Source organism: Myotis davidii, unplaced genomic scaffold (assembly GCF_000327345.1).
Source record: "Myotis davidii unplaced genomic scaffold, ASM32734v1 scaffold394, whole genome shotgun sequence".
Lineage (NCBI taxonomy): Eukaryota > Metazoa > Chordata > Mammalia > Chiroptera > Vespertilionidae > Myotis > Myotis davidii.
Window position 1 is genome coordinate 2,970,252 of NW_006287548.1, and position 19,880 is coordinate 2,990,131.

General features: G+C 39.6%; 2 protein-coding genes across 2 annotated transcripts in view; one reads left to right on the forward strand and one right to left on the reverse strand.

The window, feature by feature from the left end:
* The first annotated feature begins 221 nt into the window (after positions 1–221).
* LOC107182416 lies at positions 222–4,880 on the forward strand. The gene is made up of 2 exons (XM_015561133.1): positions 222–633; positions 4,308–4,880. The coding sequence occupies exons 1-2, from the start codon at positions 222–224 to the stop codon at positions 4,442–4,444; spliced, it is 549 nt and encodes a 182-aa protein (XP_015416619.1). The 3' UTR covers positions 4,445–4,880.
* A 2,452-nt stretch (positions 4,881–7,332) lies between these two features.
* DYTN (dystrotelin) overlaps positions 7,333–19,880 on the reverse strand; it is a 48,305-nt gene continuing 35,757 nt past the window's right edge. Inside the window, exons 10-12 of the mRNA XM_006759452.1 lie at positions 15,845–16,004; positions 13,748–14,249; positions 7,333–7,454 (exon numbers count right to left, since the gene is read on the reverse strand). Coding sequence (XP_006759515.1) covers positions 7,333–7,454; positions 13,748–14,249; positions 15,845–16,004 — 784 coding nt within the window. The remainder of the gene's footprint in view (positions 7,455–13,747; positions 14,250–15,844; positions 16,005–19,880) is intronic.

Here is a 19,880-nt window from a genome sequence, read left to right on the forward strand (position 1 = left end):
GGAGTACATATTTCTTAGTCTACACTATCCAGCTGAACAATGAATCATTTTAGATAGAATAGTGCTTGTGATATGGGGAAAAATGGTAAGACTTCCTAAGGACAATGGTGTGTCTCCTTTGCTGGCATCAAGATTCTTAAAGGCATAATTATTTTCTTTACTGAGTGGAGCACAAGCAGGGACTCATGTGAGATATTTCCATCATGTGCATTTTCAGGGCCATGGCTGATCCTGGAAACAGAGGAGGGCTCTACCGTCCCTTGAGCCTCACCTGCTCCCTGCTCATTGTGGGAATGTGCTGTGTGTCTCCTTTATTCTGTCATAGCCAGACAGACCTGCTGGCTCTTGACCAAGCTGATCCCCAGTGCTGGGAATCCTCCTCAGTGCTCCTCCTGGAAATGCGGAAACCTCGGATTTCCAACACTGTGTCAGGTTTCTGGGATTTCATGATCTACCTGAAGTCATCGGAGAACTTGAAGCATGGGGCACTGTTTTGGGATCTGGCCCAACTCTTCTGGGACATCTATGTGGACTGTGTCCTCTCCAGGAACCATGGCTTAGGAAGGAGGCAATTGGCTGGAGAGGAAGAGGAGATCTTGGCAGTGCATCCACCGCACTCAGGGAGGAAACAAGGTGGTCAACCCCGGGTCCCGGGTCTTGAAAGGGTCAATCCAGTATGGATGTGCTGAATTGTGAGGAAGAGGGAAGTGGCTTTAGACTGATCCATTGCCATATGTATATTCATCTCAGGGGTGAACCCTACAAGCACACACGTGATAAGAAGATAGTACTTCCTCTTGTATTTCATAGTAGCTGTTTATATAAGAATATTGTCCTCATCCTTATACATCATGTGAACAGCAGCAAGGAAAAGTCAGAAAGACGAGTAAGGGAAAAGGAGGAGTCCCAAAATGCAACATAAAATTATAAAAGGATGCCCCTAAATTAACACTATTTTTTTTTTAACCATTAGCCTAAATATTGGATCATAACCTGTGTTTACTTGCTCTGGACTTGGGAAGGTTGAAATACAAACCTGGGGAACATGCACAATCACATAAACGGTTGCCACTTTTAAATAAAACAAACAGCAAACACACTGCTTTCATGTAATTGCAAGGACTCCTTGAGATGTACTTAGCTGATGAAGTAAAGGGTAGAAAAAATGGCTGGCTTACAAAGTCCCTCCTCATTGCTTTTTAAACAAATCTCAAGTAATTAGCTCCCAGCAAGCTGAATGATTAATATTTAATAATTTAGAACTTCTTACAAATTTAGAGGTTTTCACATCAGTAAATTTATATTAAAATGCAATCTTCTCTGAAGGCACTCGATGAAATGTCTTTTAGAGAATTAGAACGAGGGAGAAACAGTCTGGAGCAGTGATGGCGAACCTTTTGAGCTCGGCGTGTCAGCATTTTGAAAAACCCTAACTTAACTCTGGTGCCATGTCACATATAGAAATTTTTTGATATTTGCAACCATAGTAAAACAAAGACTTATATTTTTGATATTTATTTTATATATTTAAATGTCATTTAACAAAGAAAAATCAACCCAAAAAATGAGTTTGCGTGTCACCTCTGACACACGTGTCATATGTTCGCCATCATAGGTCTGGAGTAAATTGAGAGATACCTTAGCCGTAAACATATTGCTTTTGCTCCTTTCTTGGCAGTGTTTCAACGAATGAGCTTCCAATGCTTGCAGCAAGGGCTGTGTGAGTGGCAGTGAGTTAGTAAATTAGAATTATATACTTTAATAATTAAGTTATTAAATTATAAAATTAGAATTATTTATACACAAGTGGAACACTAAAGCATAACTAAATTTTGCATGCATACATTGTATTGTGAGAATTCTTATGTATTTCCATAATCTCTTAAAATAGCAACCAACCATAAGCGTTTCAGATGAACACTTTCCCAAGATATTGTAGAGCCTTTATATATCTAGTTTGTTTTCACCTTAGTAAGTAAAAATCCTCATGATTTGCTGATCCATAAAGCCAGATATTATTTATAGGTAAATTTATTATTTTAGCAAGTGTTATTGTAACTTAAACTAATTTTATGTTTTAGAGGAAATGTTCTTTCAGCAGCTTAGCTTTAAAGTAGAAACACAAAACGAGTGTCTAAATGTTTGTTATTAACATTTAGACATATTTTGAACAGAGGCTGCAAGACATCAGTCGCAGTAGGGACTGTACATTCTCCTCATCTACCTGAGTAGTCTGAGACTGTTTTTTTGAGCACACTTCAACATGGCATTTCCATCCTCCATTAACTTCAGCTTTGGGAGCCACTTCTTCTTGATACAGAGTTCCTATTGACCCAGATGGTCTGCAAACTTTAACTGCAGTTGCTATGCAAGTAACAAGAGTGAACTTTTCACTTTATTGAAGTTGTTTTAACCTCTGACATAAGCAATTGTTTAAAGATCAGGAAACAAGACTTTCCATTTGGTTTGTACAATTATAATGGAAGAGTGTCTTGGGTCAAGAAGACACTATATCTAAAAGTTAAATTGTGGCAGGAACATTGAGATTTCCGTCTCAAGAGGGTTGATTAAATCTCTAGTTGGCTCAGTTGGCCCTGGATGTACCTGTACAAATTCCGCACTTATTTTTTCTTTTGCTACCAGGTCAGGGTGGGGATGAGGGTGTAGAGGTGTTAGTCTCTATTGTTCTCAGGGAAATCAGAGAATCAGGGAAATCATCAGAACAGAAGTCAAGAGCTACAATAAGTGCCTTCATAATATGCAAAAGGTTCTTATTACTTTGATGTTTTGGAATAAAATAGTTTAAATACAGTTGAGAGATGTTGCTTTAAATCATGCTTTGTTAAAAACAGACCTCCTATATACTTGTGTATGTTAATGTGTTATGTTTGTTAATATTGGGCCAACAAGTATAAACAATAGATACCAAAGAGCCATGTAATTGGGCAAGTTAATTTACTTACTTAGCCTTCAGTTTCTTCATCTGAAAAAGAGGGATATAGGAAGAATTAGATGACCCATAAAGAGTCTACACTACAGGCTCTTGCTTCTAATGTTTTGTGCGTCAACAGGAGGAAATGTACAAAAGGCATGTATTTCATTCTGGGAAGAATCTGGAAGAGCTTTACCCCAAGGACAGCTTATCCACCAGGGTGATGGATGACCTGGACACCATGGTTGTTTGTAACAATGATAAGCAGGAACAGAGGAAGCCCAGAAACGAAATGAGAATTCCAAAACCTCTGAGGGCTAGAGACATCATTTCAGAAAAAACTCAAAAGATCATTGGTATTTAGTCTGGAAAGATAAGAGCTAAGAATTGAATGCTGAAATATCTGGAAGGTGTGAGGGCGGTGTGCCAAGGCTTAACCACTAAATTGTGATGAATTATATAAAGGCAGAGAGGGAGAGGAGGAGGAGGGTAGAAAAGAAGGAGCAAGGGACAGGGGGAAGGAGGAGGGAGATGGAGAAAGATAAAGGTATTAATTGATTTAGGAAAAGAGTAGGCTGATGATAACTCCCAGTAGAAAATAACAGAGTAGTGGTTAGCTCATGGATTAGTTTCATGGGGCATGTGCCTTGATGGGGAATCAAACAGGCAACTTCCTGGTGCATGGGACAATGTTCAACCAACTGAGCCACACTGGTTGGGTGATACCTGCTTATGTTTTAAACACCAAACAGAGGAGAAAACAATGCTTCAGATATATAAATAATTAAATTACAAATGCTTGGTTTTCTATTTTATTCCAAGAAATTTCCCAAGGAACATATTCAGAAATTACCCATCTAGAAATCTATTCTAAGGAGACATTCAGCGATGTAACCAAGGATGCACTATGAGGCTCTTCACTGCAGTGTTATTTAGAGCAACAGGAAATTTGAAAGTCGCCTAAATGTCCCATAATAGGGTAATGGTAAACTAAAGTATGGTATAAAGTGTGTATGCATAAAACTATGGTTATTTCTGGAAAATTATGCTGAGGGTGGCTTCAAGTTTTTTCTTCACATTTTTATACCAAAAATTATATAATGACCATTTTTATTTTTTAAGTCAGAAACATATCTTAATACATATTAATAAGAACATGTTTTTATTATCATTTAATTTATATAACTGAACTGCATAGGACACAGAATTGCATAAACACATATTTACATATACATGTCTGGAGTAAATGTATACAGAATTTTGATAGTAGAGTGGCAAAAACAGCAAACTTCCTTTTTAAAACGAATATATTGATATTTAATTAACGTGAAAAAATTCGGTGGCTTAATGATTCATTCCTTTTCTTTACTTCCAGGTGCACATTCTCAGCAACCAAGAATCCTTTCCCTGAAGAAGAAAGAGATTGAAGATTTGCTAAGCCTGTACATACGCAGGAGAGGGTCTAAGTCAGTTGGAAAAGCAAGCAGTGGCCTTGAAATAGAGAGAAAATAAATCTAACTTCAGAGCTAACTCAAGCGTTGGAATTTAAAAATATATATATTTTTCTTGACAATTGATCATTTATTCACTTGAAATGGTGGGAATGTCCAGAGATAAATATTAAGCCACAGAGTACTTAGTTTCATTCGTTTAGGCTGCTAGCATGTTCCTTCAAATGATGACCTTTCTGCCAGATCATCCCACAATCTGAAAGACTTAAAAGAGCTTTCAAAGATGAGTAGGGGTTGTGGGACACTCTTTGTATTCATTTTGACCATTTGTTTTGGGATGCATGACATTGTTAATGAACTAGAGTGCCATACATTTAACTTGAATGCGTTGCATGACTTCCAAGCCATTAACCACTGGATTGCTTATGCACAGGCATATTAATTAGCAGTTACTGATGACCTGTGATACCCGAATCTTGTTTGAAAGAATATTTTTGAATATTTTAACTAAATGATGCAAAAAACAAAAAACACCTGGTGAATAAAGAATTCTTTTAGTGAAAACAAGATTAATAAAAAGCTCTGGACCCCAGGCAATATTATTAAAGTCTCTTTATTTCAATACTTAATGTTATCATTAATGATAATCAAATCTCAAATAAAATGAGCAGTAAGTTTGTTATTTCCAAATAAGCATATTTTCACTCTGATTAACTATGAACACTTTATAATTGATTAGGCTTTGCATTGAAAAGGAAGCTGAAAGTAAAATGAACAGCTTTATAAGAAAATTACCTGTAAGCATTTTTTCCCCCTTAAAATAAGCAGGCCTGAATGAGGTTCATAGCAGAGAAGTCCAATTAGCAAGCTTATTTGCATTCCACACACATTGCTCTTTTTATATCATATAATTATTCTATTTTTCCAATCACTCTATAACCGATGACAGACAACCAGTTTGAATTTCAGCTACGTTAGCGATCCACTGGCTTTCTCCGGGTCCAGAGGAAACCTCGGTACATGTTTTAACCGAAGGTTTAGGGCCCTCCCTAAGCTAACACTCTTATCTAAAGGGTTATTATAAGAAGACTCAGCAGCACCTGAGGTTTAGCCAAGCCCTTCCATGGAGGAAGCAGGTCTGGGGGAGGGAGGGGCCCCGCCCCAGCTTCTCCTGTTGAGAACGAGCACATCAGAGGCTGCCACGCTTCAGCTGCCGTCTCCACGTGGGTGCATGGTTTTGCTTTCATGCCACTTTCTCTAATGTCTTCCATCATATTGTTTAAAAACATCACACAAACTCATTGCCTCTTATAAATTGTTAAAAAGATGCCACTCTCATGATGCTCACAATACCTGCCCCTCACCTGTCACAGGGGTCTACACAGCACCGGCCGCCCAAGTTTTCTTAAAGGGTCAGAAAGTAAATATTCTGTGCTTTGAGAGCCATCCAGTCTCTGTCGCAACTCATCAGTTCTGACTTTGTGGAATGAAAGTGGCTGTAAACAAGGCCTGAATAAATGAGCATGCCTGTGTTCCAATGAGACTTTCGTTTATGGACCCTGACATTGGAATCCATATCGTTTTCAAGTGTCACAAGATAATTCTTCTTCATGATTTTTTTCATTATTGAAAAAGTCCTAACCACTCTTAGATCACAGCGTGTACAAAACCAGCAGCGGGTGAGACGTGCCCTTGGCTGTAGCTTGCTGACTGGCATGCTTACGAAACGTGTGAGGAACAAGCTGGGATGAAGGAAGAAGGAGGCGATACATTGAGCAACAAAACCAAAATAAAAAATTTGTGGTAAGCTGAAAAGCCAATTTAAAAATATTAGGATGAGATTGAACAGGGATAACTTAGTCCTAATCCTATCCAGTTGGATATCACTTCATTCTGGAAACAGTACTAGAAATTATAGGTCATCTAAATAAAAGTTCAAGCCTCTCTAAATGTAACATGGACTAATTCATTAAGGTAATTGGTAAAACAATGAAATCATAACAATATTTACTGAGAGAAAGTACAGAGCAGTGGTTAGGGTATAAGCTTAGGAGCTGGGTTTGAATCTCAACTTCTTTATGCACCGACCAAATAACTTTGGACTAGTTGCTGACCTGCTTTGTGCCTCAGTTTTCTTATCGAACATCCACTTGATAGGTTTGTTGTGAGGATTAAATGAGTTAGTGCATACAAGGTACCTAGAAACAAGGTGCGCTAATAGTAAAAAGTGTTAGCTATTACTTAGGACATCATTCAATTAAGCATCTGCAGCCTCATTATACATACAGAGAAAGGAGGCACACAGGTACTTTGGCCAACCTCATTGGAAGTGGGGTCTTACAGAGAAACAGTCATGTTTTAAAAATAAATTTGAGATCATTGTTGATTTATATACAGTTGTCAGAAATAATACAGAGAGATCCTATATCCAGTTTCCCTCAATGACAACATCTTGCATAACTATAGCATAATAATACAACCAGGAAATTGGTACAAGCCAGTTTATTCAGATTTCACCGGTTCTGGGTGCACTCAATTATATGTGTGTGTATTTAGGTTTTTTTTTGTGTGAGCTTATTCTCCAGCAAGAGCAACCAGATAGAAAATTAGCTCATCAATTCAGTAATTTAAATGTTGTTAAAGAAGATAGTTACACAGCTTCATTTAGATCACACACTTGAATATTACTTCCAACGATTTTAAAGGAAGAATGGCCCTCTACTGGAAACTCAGCACATCCGGATTGGATTCAGCCACTTCTTCCCATTTCCCTCAACCACCCCTCTCTCCCAAAGGCTTTGCCCTTAAGAACTAAGACACATGAGTAAGGAGATGGAAAAAATAAAACTTTCTTCAAGCTTCACACCAAACTATTGAGAGAGAGGGTAGAGACATAATTCTTTCAGTACATATTTTGAACATATGTTTCTTCATCACCCCAAGGGGCCTTTAAGACCGGACTCCTTTGCACTTCCAGTTGGGCAAGGTGATTTGATCAACAAGGGCAGAGAAGGCCCTGCTCACCCGCTCAGCTCCACGATACAGGTCCGTGTTTACGGAAGGCTGAGGATCTGAAATCAACAAACAAGAGAATCCTTCAGAGAAGGTACCCGTAGGTTCTCAAGCTGATATTTATAATGCTCCAGGACAGGGAAGAAACAGAATCCACCTCTCCTCAGTTCCTGATGATAATGCACTCTCTCTAAAATAGCTGGCAAGGGAGAGAGTGAGGTAGCTATTATTTACCAGGATCAGTGACCCATCCAACCAGGTTGTGGGTTCCCAAAGGCATTTCCCTGGACTCCAAGCACAGACCTGAGTAGCCAGGAAGCCCACTCATTCTGGTGTACATCGGAACCACCTGGGAAGTGTCAGAAAAGACTGCTAGTTCCTACCCAGAATTCTGACTCAGTATATACTTGATTGCACTCAGGAACCCAGATATTTGGTCAAACACTGTTCTGGGTGTGTCTGTGAGGGTGTTTCAGAGTGAAGTGAACACGGAATAAGTAGCCTGGGTAAAGCAGACTGCCCTCCCAGTGTGGCGGGACCGCATCCAGTCAATCGAAGGCCCGAAGAGAACAAAGTGTGAGTAAGGGGATTTCTCCTGCCTGCCTTGCAGCTGGGCTGTCAGTCTTCTTCTGCCTTTGGACTCAGAATGAAACACCAACTCTTCCTAGGTCTTGAGCCCGCCAGCTTTCGCACTGGAACCACCCTTTGGCTCTGCTGGCTTTGAGCTTGCTGGGACTTGTCAGCCTTCATAATCATGTGAGCCAACTCTTTAAAATAAACTTCTCTCTCTCTCCCTCTGAAATATTGTGCCACATTAAAAAAAATGACATTGCACAATGTCTAAGATATATTGTCAAGTGAAAAAAACAAAGATACATATGGGTGTTCCCCCAAAATGTAAGCATACACTTTGAATAATTATAAAGGCAGTGTTTATTAAAATACATTTCATTTTCAAAATTGAGCCATCAGCCGTTAAAGCGTGTATACATTTTTTTGGGTACACCCTATATAGGTAGACTAAAAGGATGAAGGAAAACTCACTAAACTGTTAATACTAGTTACCTCATGCAAAACAGGTAGCAAGAAGTGGAGGGCATGATAATGAATTCATTTCTTTAAAAAATCTTTGCTTAGGCATTTTAATTTTACAATGAGCATGTCATATAATAATATTCTTTGTGTAATTAATACAAAAAATCACAGACAATGAAAACATGGAAAGGCTTGTTTTGTTAGTTACACACTTGAGTTACATGTTTTCTATTGAACATAAGAGGAGAGGTTTTATGCCTTTTTTACTCTGTCTATTTCCTAACATTGCTCCAGAATGACAAGGACCTTGAATAAACAGTATTTTATTGCCTGAATAAAAAACCTTGTCCAGAGGCAAACTTATTGTAGGATATTCTGTTTCTCAGTCCACAGTGATAAATATTTAAGACATGGCAATAAAGAAACAGGGAAGCAATAATCCATTTTATGCATGGAAGTTTTTTTCTCATTGTTGGTTGTTTTCTTTTTAAGCTCCAGTCTCTGAATGTTAACAATAGCCAAAGACGTGCACCTAGCATGTGATTTGGCCTACATTTGGAATTCAGTACATATAGGGACTGAATTTCCATAGCATACAGGTGGAAATGTTAGACATATCTGTGAAACCAATATTCCAGAAGATATCACAATGAGCAAATAATTTCACTCGAATGTTAGTAAAAATTTGTCTGGTCTCTGAATGAATCAAGGATGAAGGAGACGGCAATCAGATTGACAGCTATGGAGGTTTAAAAGTATTAGGTTATTGAGTCTACGATTACCTTTCTGGGCAACTGAAATACTGAGCCCATGTCTTCCTTACAACAATAATTAAGCAAACCAATAGGAACGAATATCTACTGTACTCGGACCTCTCCCTTGAGCTCCAATGGTACATGTTGATTGCCATTCTGATACATCCATTTGCATGTCTCTCAGACAATTCACACTTAATGTCCTCAGAACAGAACTCTTGATTTGCCCACCTCCATCTCAGTGTTCCCCGCTTCCTTCATTGCAATAGTGTATCACCATCCACCCACCCAGGCCAAGCCACCATCACATCTTACTTAGACAGCAACAGGCTATTACCTGGTCTTTTTGCTCACCCCCTTGCCCTTCTGCCAGCCACATTCCACTCAATGCCAGAGTGTTTAAAAAACATGTATCTATTTCAAAATGAATGCCAAGCATCAAGCAAAGCATTTGGCACATAGTAAATGCTGGATGTCTATTTGTTAAATGAATGAATGAATGAATGATTCCCAGGCAACATCTGAGAAGACTGCCTTCTAAATAAATGAGACAAATACAGTGTCAAATGTCTATTGCTGTAGTTGATAAAGTCTTGTTCTTTATTTTCCTACAATTTGCTAAAGTTCATGCTTGATTTTAAGATCATTTAAAATAAGAATTTAGATGCTGGTTCCAGAGGAGGAAAAAAAAAGAACAGGAATAGACCTCCAACGTCTCCACCCTTAATGCCGTCCCTCTACTCCCTTGCCTTCCCTTCTCATCCTTTAAACCTACAGTGGCAAATAGACGGCAAAAAGGGATGGGAGAGAAGCTGGGAAAAGGATTTCAGGTAGACAGAGGATATTTTACTCAAATTAGAAAGAAAATAATTTAATGAGAAAGTGAGACTAGAATATTATGTCCTTTTCTTTCTTTCTTTTTTTATCACCACTAAAGCAAGTCCTGTTAGATGTTCTTTCAAATCTAATCCCTTTTGTGAAAGTTTGAACAAACTGCTACTGATTTTTCAATTGAACATTTGGGATTTCTAGAGGTTTGAGGATCCCTTTCTATACTTTATCTTTTCTATTAAGCTTCCATAGGCTCTTAAAATCCTATTATCCTAGGTATTGATACTGAATGACTCTATTCCGTTAATGTCAGCAATCACCCCCACACTGACCATCAGGCTTGCTGTTCTAATCTTATTAAGACTTAAGTAATATAAAGGTCATTTTAATTTCCAAAATGTGTTGACTTCTTAGTAAATCTCCAATCCAATAGGGTGGTCACTAGGATAATCACAATACTGGGTGAATACGTTAACACTGTGTGAGTAAATCTTAGCATATTACACATAGTAGATCTTTCTAATCTTCCCAACAATTCTCAATTTAAAACACACACACACACACACACACACACACACACACACAATTGGGACAGCAAAATGATCAGAAACTTCCTGCTGTGGTCTTATTCATCCATGACAGAGACAGAAATAAAACGAAAGTAACCAATACCTTAATTTAATTTCTTTGCCTTTCCACATCTTCATCAGGGTGGCTACAAATCATGCTTCTGTCTCTGATTCAGTTTGAGGTAATTCTAGTGAGCATCCATAGATTATACATAAATTATGGAGTGTAATTTTTATTTATTTATTTTAATCTTCACCCGAGGATATGTTTTTACTGATTTTAGAGAGAGAGGGAGGGAGGGAGACACACACACACCCACACACACACACACACATCAATGTGAGAGAAAAGCCCCAATTGGTTGCTTCCTACATACACCTAAACCAAGGATTGAACCCACAACCTTTTGGGTATATGGGACGATGCTCCAACCAACTGAGCCACCTGACCTCTAATCCAGACTACCAATGGCTAAGTAGAACTTACAAACAGGATCATATTCAATACCAGACTAAATAAGGACATAAAATTAAGAATATTTAAGTAAGGGATGACAGTGTTTAATAATTGCAAATAGTAGCCATGAAAATTAATACAGATCTGATGCCTAAAAGCCTCAAAGATCTAAGACTAATATAAAATAAACTAGAGGCCTGTTGCACTGATTCGTGCACTGGTGGGATCCTTCAGCCTGGCCTGCACCCTCTCATAATCCGGGACTCCTCAGGGGATGTAATAGTGTGTGAAGCGGCAGGTAGCCTAGGAGGAGCCTGAGCCAAGGCCGGATGCCGCGCCGCTCCCACTCATCCCGGGCCCACTGTGCCTGTTGCTGCCTCCTGTGGGAGCGCACTGACCACCTGGGAGCAGCTCCTGCGTTGGGTGGTCAGTGCGTGTCATAGTGACTGGTCTACTGGTTGCTTGATTGCTTAGGCTTTTATATATATAGATTACACTATAAGTTAAAATCTGATCAATTAGTGTTTGCTGAATAATCATGAAGTATATAATACTCTAATAACAAAAAGGGAAAATGTGCATCCCTTTGATATAATAATGCATAATTTCTGCATAAGTATTTCAGTGTTTCTATTTTGGTTGTAAATGCAAGTAGAAAATTTTTTGAGACATATATTCTTATATTTTCTACATTATTTAACATGGCTAATTGCATCTTTATTCATTATTACATCATCTGAATTGAAAAATAAACTTTACTTTTTCCTGATTTTCCTTTAATGGTTGAGCTTGATAGACGTTAATAAAGTCACTTAAATTATGCATAAATCTTGCCTTAGCCAGTTTGGCTCAGTGGATAGAGCAGCCGTGGGCAAACTACGGCCTGCGGGCTGGATCCGGCCCATTTGAAATGAATAAAACTAAAAAAAAAAAGACTGTACCCTTCTATGTAATGATGTTTACTTTGAATTTATATTAGTTCACACAAACATTCCATCCATGCTTTTGTTCCGGCCCTCCGGTCCAGTTTAAGAACCCATTGTGGCCCTTGAGTCAGAAAGTTTGCCCACCCCTGCCCTGGTTGCAGGTTTCCCAGCCCTGGCCAGGATATGTGCAGGAAGCAACCAATCGATATCTCTCTCTCACATTCAATGTTTCTCTCTGCTCTCCCTCTCTCTTCCACTCTCTAAAAATCAATGGAAAAAAATATCCTTGGGTGAGGATTAACAACAACAACAAAATACATAGATCTTTTATCTTTAGGCACCAAACTGAACACAGTGTGGGGGGTGGTATTCCAAATATGTGTAGATCTAGTCTATTAGGAATCTGAACTGTGCAGAATAGCCGGCTTACATTTGTTGTGGCTGACCCAACACAACATTTTAGAAATCAGAAAAGGCCAAGTAGATATTGACTTTGCTTTGAATACTTATCATGACCCCAGTGATGTTTAGATGGAAATACAGTGGGTGGAATCTTGTGTCAGCCTAAGAATCAGGCACAAGGAGTTCCTATGCCATCCTTGTCTCAGGCATTCTGGGCATGCTTCTGGCATCTTTGTGATGCTGTTCCTCTGATATAATAATTATAACTCCCATTCCCTTCACAGTAGAGAATTTAGACTCACCAAGTAATTTCTTCAGTGACTTGGCTCTACCGAGTTCAACATCCAGCTGACACTAAGCACCCATTTTATAGTCTACCACCTGTTATGGTCTAAATCCCGACGTGGCCATGTTAACACTGCTGCTGGTGAAGGAGTGGAGGGGAGAGCATGAGGACCCTCCGCTCTTTAGGCTCCACGGGCCGGATAGAACAGCTGAACGGGCCGGATCCGGCCCGCGGGCCGTAGTTTGCCCACGGCTGCAAGGCCACTAAGGAAAAAAAAAGTGTGTGTGTGTGTGTGTGTGTGTGTGTGTGTGTAATGTATCTATCTACTTATTTATAATTTTATTATTACTATTTTTTCTTAAGCCAACCAGTCTGTGGTACTTCATTATGACAGCTCTAGCAAACTAATATATCAACTCAGAAATATTTTGAGAAGAACTCCTGTGATGCAGAAACACGTGAGAATGTTATCCTTTGTTTTATCACAAGTTTCTAGATGAATTGTACTCCGACATAAAAGATCTTAGGTTTTCTTAAAAAGAAATGGATGTAGCTATCAATATCAATATGCTAAGATAACAAAATGCTCTATAAATAATACATCATGCCAAAATAGAAGAAATAACTATAGGAAAAAAGGATTAAAGAAAAGATCCTTTAGAAGTTAGCAATGAGTCATAGTTTATGAAGAATATGAGGAAGCTCATGATGATACTACTTATAATATGGAAACCTTAACCAATGATCCTCTAGAAATAAGAGCATAATTTATGCTGACCAGTTATATGTTTTACTATTGATAATAGTAATTGCAATAAGAAACTAATAAGCATTTGCTGAATTCTTGGTATGTGCCAGGCGCTAGACTAAAATCTCAGATGGTTTATCACCTTTCATGCTCACAACAACTGGAATGAATTAGGCAGTACTAGAAATCATGTTCAGAGATGCTACTGATGTGCAAAAGATTCACTACTCTGACTGGTGATGAATTGTACTTTCTAGGTGAATTGTAGCTGTTGGGCTAATGTTATAAAATCAAGTGTTTTTAAAAGGCCATCACTATCTCTATTGATTGTGAAAAATCTTACCTGATGGCATTTCTAGAGTGAAGGCATCCGTAAGTTTTGATAGCAGTTCTTGCAGTTCCTCTTCTTCCAGCTCATCCTTTTCCTCCTGGATGTTAACTGTCTCTTTCCTTTCCCTGGGTGGTGGAGTAGGACTGTTGATTTCCGTAGGAGCATTCTGGGAGGTGTCCTGTAGCAGTCCTTCCTGGGGACTGGTTGGGGAGCTAAAGATTTCCTTGGAGGTCTTTTGTGCTTGGCTTTGTGCCCTGGTGCTTTGTGTTGACTTTGGCTGCAAAATGGCCTCTGGTGATTCTGAATTTGGTAGAGCATGCTCTACTTTTACTTGACTTTGTTGACTTTTGTCAACCAAAGTGGGGTTAAGAAAAGGTTTCCATTCCGGACCATCCACACTGGCATTCTTGCTCTGGGAAGAATCTTCTTCCTTCCAAAGACTTTTATCCTTTTCATGGTCACTCTTGGAAATCATATCTTGATAGGAAGATGGATGGAGTGGCTGAAACTTTGCCTGGAGAAAAAAAAAAGCTTTACTTATGAAGAAATTAACACTTATCTTGCTTTTTTAAAATATATGCATTTCATTTTAATATTCCAAAAGGAAATTGTAATGTGATATTTTTTCTGCTCTCTAAATACATTAATCTAATGTATGCTGTTAATTCAATATCAACCTAAAATTGTCTACAAAAGTTAAAACAGCTCAGATATTAAAATATCACAGGGAATAATCACAATGGATTTGAAAAATGTTGGGTTCTAGATACTCAGTTCCTAAGATTGTAAAGAATTTCTGAAAACATCATCCTATATTGAATTGATAGATTAAAAATGGAGTGTAAAATAGATACGTTTTCATATTCAATGTCATTTAAGAAACAGTTTCTTATGTTTTGGTGAAGCATCAAAGATCTCCAATTACCTGAAAAGTCTATGAAAATACTCTTTTTCAACTGCAAATTTGTGTGAGGCCACGCTTATTCATATACTAGAGGCCCGGTGCACAGACTCATGCACATTGAAAGGAAATTAATTAGAAGGTTCCCAGTGGGGCGGGACTGGGTGAGATGGGCCTGACACAACCCCCCATGGCCCCTCTCCAGCATCTGCAGAGTGAGAGGGCTCCCTCCAGCAGGTGGGGTCCCCCAGCCTGGCCTGTAGGGATTGGGCCAAAACCAGCAGTCCAACATCCCTTGAGGGGTCCCAGAATGTGAGAGGGCACTCTGCAAAGTTGCTGTCGCTCAGCAGCTCCTGCATTGAGCATCTGCCCCCTGGTGGTCAGCATGCATCATACCTACCGGCCGGTCAGTCGGTTGCTTAGCCTTTTATATATATAGATTTCAACCAAAACATCTTGCCACAGATTGAATGCTGAAGCAATCATGAAAATCCAGCTGTCTTTTATTAAACCATATATTAAAGAGATTTCTAAAAATTGCAAAATGATGCCACACTTCTCAGTCTTAAAAAATATGTAGTTACTGCTTAAAATTGTTATTTTATTTTTTAAATCCTGACCCAAAGATATGTTTATTATTGATTTGAGGGGGTGAGGGGGAGATAGAGAGAGGGAGAGAGAGAGAGAGATTTTTCCCCCACTTATTTATGCAATCATTGGTTGCCTGTTGTATGTACCCTGACCAGAGATTGAACCCTCAATCTTGGCATATTGGGAGGATGCGCTAATTAACTGAGCTACCCAGTCAGGGCCTCCATGGCTCAGTTTTAATTTTTATTATGGAAAATATTGATAGATATAACCCACAGAAGCTCCTCGGGACTCCTAAAATTTTTTTAAAGAAGGTAAAAGGGATAATGAGACCAAAAGGTTTAAGAATGAAAGCTGTAAAGAACCTCTTTGCCCCAGGCCTATTGTTTCTAAATGGTACTAATTCTGTTCTCTCCCAGTGGCACTACCTTCACAAAGCGGGAGGACAGTTTGGAAAATGAAAGCTGGAGTGGGTCCAAGTATGAAGAGGAGAGGGAAAGGGAAAAGGCTGGTCAAAGTGAGATGCGAAGTTTCAGGCTGCAGCCCTCCCTTGACCAGAGGATTCGAGGTCAGACTTTCAGGTAGTCCAGGTGGCCAGGGTCTCCTACATTTTATACCTGTAAATCCTGTCCCATTTGCTGTAGCTTGGTCCACAGGCTGTCCTGGTTGGCTGTGAGTTCGTGAATCTTTGTTTCAAATCTGCAACATTTTTCTTCTTGGGAGGTGTATATGGCTTGCAACTTGTCTTTGTATCGGTTTAACTGTTTTTTAAGGAACCTAGAAAAAACAGGTCTGAATGGGTTGAAAGAGCAAGAGGCCAGCAGACTAAGTAGAGGCGGGTGTAGCAAGATGTACTCCAGGTCCCCTCCATAGGAGAAGATGCTGGAGAAGCCTGTGCCTTGACTGTTATCTAACACTAGAGGCCCGGTGCACGAAATTCGTGCACTCGGAGTGGTGGTGGTGGGGGGGCGGCCCTCCAGCCTGGCCTGTGCCCTCTCACAGTGTGGGAGCCCCGTGATCGATCACCCCAAAGAGGTAGGTCCACCCACCTATCCAGGGCTCCTTAATGGATTGCCCCAAAGAGGTAGGCCAGAGCTGGGGGTCCCGCCTCCATGCCGTGCACACAGCGTCAAGTCCCTGCCCACCCACGCACACCTCGCTCCACATGCAGCCTCCTGGTGATGGATTGTGACGGCATGAGGGCATCACAGTGTGATGGTGTGAGGGCATGATGACCATTTGCATATTAGCTCTTTATGATATAGGATTGTTCACCATGTGCAGCTGTCCTTCAGGTCTATTGTAGTATACCTGATTCCACTAAGAATTTCACTGGCTTTGAGCGGTTTTAGAAAACTCATCATGCAAACCTTCACCAGATGCTTAAGTCTGAACATTGACTTTATTCACTATCATTTTGTCTAGAAATACTCCAAGTAAAGGTAGTATACATGCCATGGCTAAACTCCTGATACCTGTACTCCAGTAGGTGTGTGAAGGCTTTACCCTATTCCCCCTGGATCCCTCTTTTCCTCAGGTTCTTGCTTTGTTAACCATCATGTTCTTAGAGAGGCCATCCCTGACCACCCTACTTGAAATTGCAAATCAGAGCCCCCACCCTCTGCTCCAGCACCTCCCATCCCTGTTCCTGCTATAAGTATCTCCATGGCCTTTTGTTATCGAATTGCCACAGAGTGTAAACAGATCTTAGATTCTGACTTAGTCTCCAGCCTTCAAACAGTCACATTACGTGACATAAAACCTGTTTTTCTTATATATGATTTACTCTATTACTTAATAACTGCTTACTATCTCTTTAGTCTGGCAATTTTTTTTCCTCTGTTTTGCTTGTTGCCATATCCTCAGGCCATGGCCTGCAATAGTCCCTGTTACAGATATGTGTCCAGTTCAAAGTGGCTTACTAAAGTGCAATCTCATTCTTTGAGCAGTGCTATTGGCATGTTTATTGAATTTGGAGAAATGTACAATCTCATTCTTTGATCAGTGCTGTTGGCATGTTTATTGAATTTGGAGAAATGTACAATCTCATTCCTTGATCAGTGCTGTTGACATGTTTATTGAATTTGGAGAAATGGCTCTTTGTGAGAAATGCAACATTTTTCACTGTTAGAGCCTTTGAAAATCCTATTTGCTCCTGACCTTGGAGAGCTCTTAGAATTTAGTTTGGGCTTCCATCAGAAGCAGGCATTTCTAGAGGCTGGCCTTCAAACTTCCAGACAGTCTCACTCAGGAGAAACAGGACCCTGACTCTAAAATCCAGAATCATGACTGAAGTTTCAAGTATATCTTTATGGTGGGTTTTCAGAAAGGAGTCTGCACAGGGATTTGATGTTGCAGAAATCAACCATTCTCAGAAGACCGCCCTAACAGTGTCATCCGTGCCTAATGCGCTTGTTATGACCGCTAATGATGCTGGTTTCCCTTTCTCCCATGTTGCCCCCAACTCCTATCCTCTTTCTCCTCTCTCTCTGGACTGTCCTCCATGCTTGGACAGCTAGAAGACATGTACCCGCTTCCTCCCACAATCCAGGTGAAAGTAGGTAAAGCCCTACTTAAAGTATTGTTCTTGTCTTACTCCATTTTTTTAAAGGATAAATTCTTCTGCAGAGTTTTTGATGAATATAATTGACCCGATACCAAGATTTCCATCAACTGGGAGCCCAGTACTTTCCAGGCAAATATCCATTGTTCACAAGCAATTCAGATTGTTTGAGAAATAATTCCTTTCAAATGATCTAGAATCTTCTTTTCTACACTTTAAAAAATCTTTATCTGTAGCTTGAATCTCCCATGTAATGGGCTTTCAGATAGAATGGGAACACGCCCAGGCCCAGTGACTCACACACGGAGCAATTTCGTTCCTTGATCAGCACCTAGCGGAGGACAGTGTAATAAACAGGTAACTAGTGATTGGATGATGCTCTTTCTTTTAGTGTAGTCTGAGTTGCCTTTTCAGTAGCCAGTGACACAGTGTTGGCTGATGTTGAACTTAGTTAACTATATATCTCAGGTCTTTTCCAGACTATTTGTTCCAGACTATGGGCCTGTAATTGTAGGGCTTGCATTTAATCCTTTACAATTTGGTCTTTATTAATTGCCCCAATGTTCTAGACCAGTGGTCGGCAAACTGAGGCTTGGCAAACCATGGCTCGCGAGCCACATGTGGCTCTCTGGCCCCTTCAGTATGGCTCTTCCACAAAATACCAACTTGTGCGCATGGACCACAAAGTTTCAATCGCACTGTACGTGCGCGCCCGCACGTGGTATTGCGAGCGCGGTTTGCCGACCACGGTTCTAGACTATCACGTTGTAGTGAGCCCAGGTTGTCATTCAGCTTATTGTCTAGGCCAGTGGTTCTCAACCTTCTGGCCCTTTAAATACAGTTCCTCATGTTGTGATTCAACCATAAAATTATTTTCGTTGCTACTTCATAACTGTAATGTTGCTACGGTTATGAATCGTAATGTAAGTATCTGATATGCAGGATGGTCTTGGGCGACCCCTGTGAAAGGGTCATTCGACCGCCAAAGGGGCCGCGACCCACAGGTTGAGAACCGCTGGTCTAGGCCATCTGGTATCATGTCACACACATTTGAGAAGCATACCCTCTACTATTTTATCCAATTCATTGATACAAATAATAATGCAGAGAGAAACAAGAACAAAGCCTTCACATAGATTCATTCATTAATCAGCCTCCCACTTTGGTATACTTTATGTTAATAAATACCTTACTAGGAGACCAATGACGTATATATTTAGTGGGTAGGAATTATATAAAAGGAAATAACTTATTTTAAAATAATTAGTTTGAAATAATTATTCTAAGAAGTAAGTTTTAAAGAATCAAAATTGCCTTTTCATACACTACTTTCCTTAATATTATTTCTAATTTCCTTTTCTTATACCATAATAAAGATTAAAATTGCTTTTAACATTTGAATTATTTAACTTATTTGAAAGTGTTATTAAGCACCTCTCCATGAGTTATCACAGATTTTTAAAATGTCCCTTATCTGTCATACATTTATACTATGAAGCACATCTCTTTCTCTCTTTCCATATATATTGAGCATCTGCTAAATAACAAGCATTGTGCCTGAAAATCAAGGTCTTCCCTCAGGGGGAACTTCCCACTGAGGATCATGAATTCCGTCTTCTAAAGAAATGACAACAGGAGGCAGGAACTCAAGGAATAATTAATCCCTTGAGACACAATAAGATGGTCGACAGTTTCCAACAAACCTAATAAACCCGGTAGAAAGTTGGATGCTGTTGGGGGACGTGTGCTGATTTCTTTAGAAGAAGGGAAACACACACACCAGACACACACAGAATCACACTTGGCTGAAAATGCTTAACCAATTTTCAAGGACTGCAATAAGAACTCCAAACATGACTTAATTAGCCGGTTGATCTCTGTTATGTTCAACTATTCAAATAGAGGCAAAGCCCCCTTTTATCTTCATACTGGAATCATAGGATTTCTATGTTTAAGAAATATCTTCTAGATTTAAAAAATCATGGTAGAATCATTGTAAAAAAATCGTTGTAGAAAAGCAGAAAGAAACGCCATTGGTTTGTTTCTGCTGTCAGTATTTGTGCATGCCCGTGGTTCCTACCTTCTTTCCC

What these genes read in the sequence shown, in the direction of transcription:
- LOC107182416 (XM_015561133.1), top strand. Translation starts at nt 222, where the DNA reads ATGGCTGATCCTGGAAACAGAGGAGGGCTCTACCGTCCCTTGAGCCTC. An exon ending in GCACTCAGGGAGGAAACAAG is followed by an intron (nt 634 to 4,307) that starts GTGGTCAACCCC and finishes CTTTACTTCCAG; the next exon opens with GTGCACATTCTCAGCAACCA.